General features: G+C 37.6%; 1 protein-coding gene across 2 annotated transcripts; it reads right to left on the bottom strand.

Annotated features, from left to right (window-relative positions):
• Positions 1–302: 302 nt before the first annotated feature.
• On the bottom strand, positions 303–6,602 carry LOC128298936 (uncharacterized). Of its 2 annotated transcripts, none has more exons than XM_053034752.1 (4): positions 6,513–6,602; positions 3,762–3,855; positions 996–1,285; positions 303–932 (listed from the first exon to the last, which is right to left on the bottom strand). In XM_053034752.1, exons 2-4 carry the CDS (start codon positions 3,832–3,834, stop codon positions 816–818), a joined length of 480 nt encoding a protein of 159 aa, XP_052890712.1. In that variant the 5' UTR covers positions 3,835–3,855; positions 6,513–6,602; the 3' UTR covers positions 303–815. The 2 variants fall into 2 exon arrangements, with proteins under 2 accessions (XP_052890712.1, XP_052890711.1); XM_053034751.1 differs by lacking the exon at positions 6,513–6,602 and adding an exon at positions 6,375–6,421.
• Between the last annotated feature and the right edge of the window lie 2,292 nt (positions 6,603–8,894).

The following is an 8,894-nucleotide window of genomic DNA, read 5'->3' as shown; positions in this document are numbered from 1 at the left end:
TAAGGATAACGTTTTAATACGGTTTAATACATTTGTTTTGAACAGGGCGCAAATTCGGGAGATGTAGCGCAGAACGTGTTATTATTAACACGCATTATAACTAATGTATCATTATATCAATCAAATGTTTTTATTTAAGCAAAACTACCGCATTTATTAACAATATTACAGAAACGATACGAGCAAACTACGGTTTTATTTATTTTTGTTTGCTTTCTGTGATTAAATGATTAAATGTTATTTTAAGTATATTTCTTTCTCAGATTTAAACATATACAACAATTTCAAACTTTCCCAATTTTGGCAACATTTGTTGTGTGTTTTTTTGGTAATAATTAAACGAAACTGTCCCAGCCATAACAAGTTTCGTCTAACTATTTGTTTTATTAGATATTCATTTACGTGTTTGCAATCATTGCTTATTGAACTATTTAACACATTGTTTCATTGTAGCGTAGTAGTTAATTATTTTCCGTTAGAATACACATTCTTTGTGAGTGCTTTTGCACACATTCTTCCTAGAATTTTATATTTACAGGTTTCGTCGCATATGGTTCATTGCTCGCAGCAGCGTATTATCTCGCCACTCGCTTGTTCGGTGCGGGTGATGATCTAGCATATGTTCGTGCCGTTGTTTTCTTATGTTTGTTTTACTATACCCATGGAAACAGTTTAAGGTGATAAACGGAAAAAGTAGCATCGAATCCTCGATTACTACTTCTGGGATATAATTATCTCAAACTTATAGGCGCGATTTGCAGCTAATCCAGTTCGTCGCAAACCAAAAATGCTTAACACAATTTCGGGAACATATTTTACTTTCGTTCGATATCACCCACATTCGGAGTATCGTGCGGGAATGGTTGATTCAACGATTGGGCCTGCTGTTGTTGATGCGCTTGCTCCTGTCGATTAACGGCTGACTCTTCCATCTAAGTAAAATAATAGAACACATATTAATGAAATACTTGCCTACAAAAGATGCAAAAGCTTACCAATTGTCTGAGCATCGCATAAATAGCATATTTAAGATCTCCGGTCCGCGTATCTGTGCGATGATTTAAAGCACCTACATCAATAGCGTATGCACTATTGGGACGCATTACTTCCGGTGCTGAATCCAACGATCTTGATTTGTCCAAAGCCAGCTTCGAGTAAGGAATGGGCAGCACTTCTAATGCAACCATGGAGGGATCGAGAGCTTCCGGATACAGTGAAGAGGCGGAGGATCCAGATCTCTTACCATGCCCTCCATAACACGCATGACCAAAAGCAGCGCAGCCTCCTATTAAGAAAGAGAGAGAGAATGAGAAAGAGAGAAAGAGAGAGAAAGAGCGTGAGAGAGAGAGAATGTGATAAAGTTAAGGTAAGGTAGAATTAGGTTCAGTGCATCGTTTCAGTAATCGTATATGAATAGTAGAAACGAGTATTTGAAGGGAAATACTTTAAAAAAATCATTGTTTCGAAAAATACTGGAAACATTATAAAACATTCTGTCCAAGATACAGACTATACAGACGTTAAACGAAAAAATAGGTTATTATTATTAACGATTCTTTTTTCCAAGTCTTGGTGCATTGAGCACAATTTATCTTTTTTATCGAGCAGAAAATATTATCCGGCTGTGGTAGATAGCATGAATCTTTTACATGTAATTATTTGTTAGCTAGCCAGTATGTCACCTTCTCGCATATTGGCAACTGGCAACTGGCAGACAAACTGGTGGACCTAACCAACTGCCTAAACGAATTTGGTAATTAATGATGGAGACGCATGGTTGTTTACTGACGATTGAGCAACGCACGTGTTCGTTTTAAAAAAACTATAAAATAATCTTAAACCTTATTTTGTTTAATTGTATCAACTGTAAAATATTATATATTTTGATATACCTCTAACAAATATTGCTTTTTCTACTTGAAATATTATATAATACTACTAAATATTTCTTCTTTAAATGTTTCTATCATATGGCTAAGAATAATAGCAATATCCCCTGAGCAATACGAAGGTAGTTGTTGATTTCAAAGGACAAGCTATTTGTATACTAAGATGATTTAATAGTTGCGTATCATTAGATCTATGCTGATCTGCACAACAACCTAAAGACCATTTCTGGCTTTCTTTGACTTTATTTATACGTAGCCGGATAATAAGTCCTACGTACGGAATACTGACCTGGATGGGCCCTGTCCTGTAAAGACTGCTGCCGCTACCAATACACCATCGGGCAACCTCCTAAGCTGAACTCTATCAAATGTAAAATAATTCTGGCTTTGAAATATATCCCTAAAATGACTGACATTTCTTATCAATCTACAGCGTAAGCGACTTATAAGTGCATGATTGTAATTTCAGCTAAACAAAAGTATCACCCAGATTGTAGTTATGCTACTGCTACGACTTCCACAATAACACGACAAAATAATCCAGCATTTCATCCAAAAACATCGATTTTGCAGTTAATTTTATCAATGCTATTAAATTGAGATACTTTGAAACAACATAAGTTTATTTAAAAATCATCAATAATTTTGTCAATGTTAATGATGTTAATAATGTTAATGTCAATAACCGTGCTTATTTCTATTTGCAGTAAAAATGCATTAAACAATCTTTTAAATCTGTTGTCAAACAGGACCGAATAAGCACGTCGAAAATGCGTATAACTGTAAAAATGAATGTAACAACCTGAATGAGCTAAAACGGGTTACTTACTCCACTGATTTTTTTCAAAAAAAACGGCCAGGGCGTTTTGCTTTACTCCACTGATTTTTCTACCAACAAAAGTATGTTTCAAAGGATGAATCAAAAACGGTAAAATAAATAAATAAATATGTGTCGCACGCTCCTTGCACTGTGCATGCTACCGTTGCTACTAACTTACGAGCCCACTGCAGGTGAACGTGCAGAGCAATGCAGCTCACAACAGGACAAAGTGTGCACCGTTTTATTTATGTTGGGTTACCAAACGAACGAGGTTGATAGCATTATTAAGTGGGAAATTGTGCGCGATTCCTGACATTGGCTTGAATGAAGCAGACGGCACATAAACTGATACTGACGTCTTCAAGAAGGAAACAATGCATGTGGTGGTGTACATTCGCCATTGCAACACAGACTACCGTCCTGCTAAAAACGCTGTCGCGAAACAAAACCAACCTCCGGAGGAACACAGGACGAAAGACGAATGTTGCATAAGCGCATCACAATGGCACATCCAGAAGAATATGATAATAATATTACAGATAGTAATGAGGGCCAATGAGTGTTAGCAGTCATTCGTTTCCGCATGTTCGCTTCCTCTCTGGCAAGTAATACAGGCATCGCAGTGGTGTGAAAAGGGATCCTTCGTACCATTGTTGACTGCCTGACTCTTTATTATCGAAGTTGTCGTCATGTGGAAAAGATCGAAGGTTCGAAGGTTCTAAATTTTGCTGGTGATACAATTTTACTAAACTCGTCCAATGTTGCGGTGGGATTGAAGGTGCTTTTCTTTGGAGTAGACAGTTCAATTTCCGTTCTGTTGTCTTAATGGTTGGCCTGATCCGTAACCAAAATTTCGTCTACCCTGCTTTGCTTGTCCAGTGTGCTTGTTTTGTACTTCATGAAACTAGTGGTATAGTGTTACTGTAACAAAATCGCTTATCGCGTAGCATGTCCGCAATGAAGAAAAATATTGTACATGTTCTTATCTCATGGCACATAAAATACGTCATTGGGAGGCTTTGGAAGCATGTAAGAAATTGAATTGAACTTACTTTTTCCGCTCGTACTCTGTACCAGTACAGCAACTATTACCAGGGCGAAACAAATGGTCGATATTTGATGCATCTTTGAGTGTCTATTTTATTGCTGGAATGATAAATGGTGTATGGATTAGTATGAGCATTTGCTGTTTTTGATTCTATTTACACTGTCTGCAACCGCATGCAATTAGACAGTCAACTCGAAAGTGTTAAAATATTGCCACTTGACATCCGGCATGGCGTATCACAAGAATAATTAATATCAGCCCACAGGCAAATAAATAACACCACAGCAGTGCCAAACCGACCTCCTGCCGTTGGGAATTGGACCTTGCCGTTATCATACCAGCAGTTTCTTCCACTAGGTGATGGTGTCCATCTTTGTTAGATATTTAAATTGAATTCAGTGGTTGTAACATTTAAAAGCGTTCTGCTTTGCTGATGAATCCGAAAGCTTAAGTCAAACGATGGCAATTGTGCGCGCTGTTCAAGATGTTTTCCAGGACCCATTGCTCCCGAGAGAAGCATTAAACGGAATCGAAAGATCCGGTCCAGATACCAATGAAGAATTTTAAATAATCAGAATGACTTCTTATCTTGTGCACAGCTTAAAAATAGTTCATTAACTTGTACACTTCTGTACAGCAGAAGCGATTAACTCAATAGGTACTTAGAGTTTTTAGTTACAATAAATATAACGTTTTCAATCAATTTTAGTTTAAATTTAGATAAAACGCCCGATGTAGGGATCTTTCATTCGTGTCGTTGTGCTATAATTTGTATATGTCCTTTTGAGTTTTTTAACCTTCCTTGTAATTACTTGTAATTAATTAATTTCGGCTTATCCTGCTTAGCTAGTTTAAGGTTAACTAGGATTAGTTTTAATTTAATTTAATTACAAGTTTTGATTAGCGGACAATTTATTCACCCAAATACAAATCCAAACATTGATTTATTTAATTTCCAACCATAATGTTGTAGTTTTATATTTTACAGCACATCTTTGACTGTGAAATCTTTAAATGCAGTTTTCAAATCGATATTTTGCCTTAAAAGTTTTACTAAAACCCATAAGGAACTTAAATATATATTATATATATATAGACGTATATATATTTCATATACATATATATGTTTTATTTAGACATATTTTACTTTTTACACTCCGAAGTAATAGTGACACCAAATATGTTGTGTTCTTAAATTTTTTATCAGATTTAACCAACTCCATACCCATTATAACAGTATACTAATAGAACATCTTTAACCGTTCACCCACGATCGTGGCGTATTGCTTTTCCTCCTTCGAAACACAAGTAGTAGATTGTACGAGTTTGCTAAAGTACTTAATTAGCCGTATTGAAACCCGCACTCACGCACGCACGGTTGGTTAATGTCTAATGTGCACAATAACACAACCAACCGAAACCAAAGTCAAATCCTTAGGTCAGGAAGTAGTATGAGGTGCCCGTTGCTATCATCACACATCACCACGCACCTTGAGATGAATGTGCTAAAAGCCTGTTTAATTATTAACGGCAACATTATTTGATACACACTCTTTCGTGCTCCGGTCCAGAGTTCCGATTTTGGTATCGTTAAAAAAATAATAACGATAATGTAATACGTACGTACGACGAAGTAAATGGAGAGTAGGATGATCTTGCGTGTGAAAATGGCACCATTCCTAATGACCAGTTTGCATTTAAAATCCCAAAAGGTTTTAGTCCAAATAGTCCAACGTTTCGTAAAACCCCAGCTCTGCAGCCGACGGTGGTTCCTCAGAATGCATTCGGTGCTCATTGAAATTGCCAAAAAAAATATACACAACTGCTTCCTTCTGGGTGGATTTTACGAGGGTTTGACCGCTTGACTTTCATGTACGCAATGGCGACTGCCAAGGTGCAACTAACCGTTAGCTAATCTATGCTACGTGACGCTTGCTGTACAAATATTTGACTTCAAGCTCAGGCTAAAATAACGAAACTATCAAATGTGTAAAGTGTGCGCCAAACAGGCAGCAACACTCCCAGCACATATGGATCATCTCCACAGGCTCTTTGCAGTACCTTCGCTCGATCGGACCTGACCTATACAGCAAATTGTATCCAGAAGCGTGCTATTCCAATTATGAGCATGAGATGAGGATGACTAACTTAATTTTGTCCGCCGCAAACCCAGCGGTGCACGTTGAGCAGAAAAACCGTTTTCCGTGCTTCCGTCAAGAAGCTGGGTGTTTGGTCTTTTTTAGCAACACGAAAGTTTCGAAACACTCGCAGGTTCTGGGTAGTCCACGAGCGGCACTATCCTAACCCACCACACACCTTCTGCATGAGCAACGGGTCGCTCAGTGGGGAACCATTTTCGAGAGTCAATTTAAATATTTGACGAATCTGGCATAAAAGATGCAGCGCGTTCCCATCAAAGGAACTTATGGTCTGGGTCGGTGTTACATCGTTAATGGCACTGCACCGTCGTAGATCCGAACGAACGGAACCAATCGAACAGTGGCAACCCCGAACTTAACACATCCGGACGCTCATCACCGGATCATAATCGAACTTACATACATAATTTAATTTGCAGCCGTAGTGTACGAATCTTCACACCAGTACTTTTACCCACCGACGCCGTGTCTGCCGTGTCCTGTGCAATGGTTTTTGGCCGAAACCCCCGAATTCCGATGGTCACTGCACGCCACTCGCACAACACAACTTATAAACGGAAGACTTATTTTAGTGGGCCACTTGCCCTTTTTCGCACCTTTTTGCCCTGCAGCACTTTGCTCTCGAGCACGGCAAGTTGACCGCAACCGGTACCGTCACAGGATCGTAGATCGCTTTTTCTCGTACACCGCACGGGAACACGCTGGAGCAACAAATGGTTGGTGCCGAAGACAACGGTTTACCTTTTATACAACCGAAAATACAACCGGTATGCCCTCCCGGCCTTTACGTCTGCCCGGGACCGTCCATTCTGCTCTTCTCGCCTGTTGGTTTCGTAGCATCGCTATCAGCTTCGGCTGGCTGGGCTAGAACGAGACGACATCACCCGACTCGGGATCTACTGGCCCGGTGTGACAGTGCGCTTGCTGGCTGCCTTATCAGTGCGAGCTGCAAAGCAATTCAAAAGGGAACCAACCGTCGGTTCGGTAGTAACTGCTGGGAAGTGCACTGTTCCTTCGCACAGCTTCGTAATGAGTTGGTGCGGCTGATTCTAGTTCCATGGAAGGTGAATCTTTGCCGGAGAAACTGCACGCTTGGGAGGTTCCTGTTCTTGCTCAGTGGGGAGTAAGGATAAGGTGATACGTTAGAGTTGAAGCTGAATTGTAATAAATTGCTTATAATGGTTAAAAATACTTTTTTTTAAATCATGTGTACTGAAATACGTGATAAGTAAATTCACCTTAGATTCTCCTTGCAGTGTGCTAGAGAACATTTCTACCAAATAGTCTTAAGCTCCATCCATATTTAGATGACAATACATAAAACACATCAAACTGAAAATATTTATAAAAACTCACTGTTGACCATAAATTTAATAAATAGTTTTGTTTAATTATATATTTAAAAAATGTTTCTACGATTCCCATAACTTACAGTACTGCTCAGATGACTGAATTATTAAAAGTGATATGTAATGTTGTTGTTAAGTAAAACAATAATTGTTTCACTATTTCTGTGACACAGTATTTTATGTATTAATGTTGTCTTTCTATGATTTCAAGTACAATTAACAAATGGGTTTTTTTTTGTCGTTTTTCATTGTGCAGTGGTTTTGAGTGGTGTTTCAAAAGTTTTCTTTGGAGTTTATGCATTAAGCAAGGTAGAAAAAGAAAATACGTTTCTGCACCACGTCCTAACATTATGTTAACGATTGTTTATCGTATTATATTGTTTCAAAATTCCCAATAGTTTGGATGATAAGTTCAGCTCGGTTCTTTACAACTAAGTTTATATCAAAACACATGTCAAAGGAATTAAAAAATATTTTTTGATATTTTACTCTTTAATTTAATTTTCCCGTTCTCATGGAAAATTTATTTATAACAATAATATATCTAGTATTATCCTTTATTTTACTGACATCTAAATCTCTCTCAAATTATCGCCTATTATTATAAACAAGCAGAACACTCTAATTTGGTAGATGCAGCTTATTATTGTAGAGTATGATTGCGTATGAAGTTTTAGATTTATTTTAATTAAAATTTCTATTTTTGAAATAGGTTACGTTTTTACTATTGTAATGTTTCCTCTAATGTTTCAAAACCAATGTAAGACAATTATTGCGATAGTACAGTATCCACCATACCGATCTAACTGTTAATGCTGCAATATATTAATTTGTATCATCGTTGCACTTTAGGTAACGTTGGTAGACGAAGAAAACTCGATTTTCCAATGACTCAGCTTTACCGATTACCGTTCATATCTCTACCGCGAAATGTAATGTTGCTCTGTGAGGATATATCTTCCCTACACGCTAATGTTTATGACTGCTTGCCAGTACACTACAATCTGCACCATGCCTTGGGACGGTTGAAAATCGAAAAGTGCAAACAGATCATCAACCGATAAAGCATCCTATCGATGAAACGTTCGGAGGGCAATTATGATAAATTTATAACCATTTTTACTGCCCATTCTACGGATCGGTTGCAACCGAGTTTTACCTCTTTAAAGGTTGGCCGTGATTAGTTCTCGCTGGTGGGTTGTATAAAGCAAATCCAGTAACTCAGCGTCAGATAGACCATCGATGCAGGGGATATATTATAAATACTATCGTGTATTGTGTATCGAGAGTGCAATAATAATCTTTTTAAGGTTACGTATAGCCTTAAAAAAAATGTTGCATATTCAGCTTGTATTAAATGCGATTTTAACAAAAATACAATTCTTGAAAAAAGTTGAGCTAGGCTTTAAGTAATAAAAAAACGTTATTGATCAAAATGGAACATACGACTGTTTTATTAAACTAATTAGTTTGGTTTGGATGACACGCTTTATGGTTTGGATTTTCCGCATAAACCTTCCGAGAAAAAAACAATAGGAACTAAGCTGCTTGCGAAATAAAAAAAAAATGAATCGTGATAATTGTGTAACATTATATAGGTGAGCTGCTTGCCAGATGTAACTAATGTAG

Source organism: Anopheles moucheti, chromosome 2, assembly GCF_943734755.1.
Source record: "Anopheles moucheti chromosome 2, idAnoMoucSN_F20_07, whole genome shotgun sequence".
Taxonomy (NCBI): Eukaryota; Metazoa; Arthropoda; class Insecta; order Diptera; family Culicidae; genus Anopheles; species Anopheles moucheti.
Note: the sequence above shows the minus strand (reverse complement) of the source record. Positions and strands in the feature narration are given on the sequence as shown.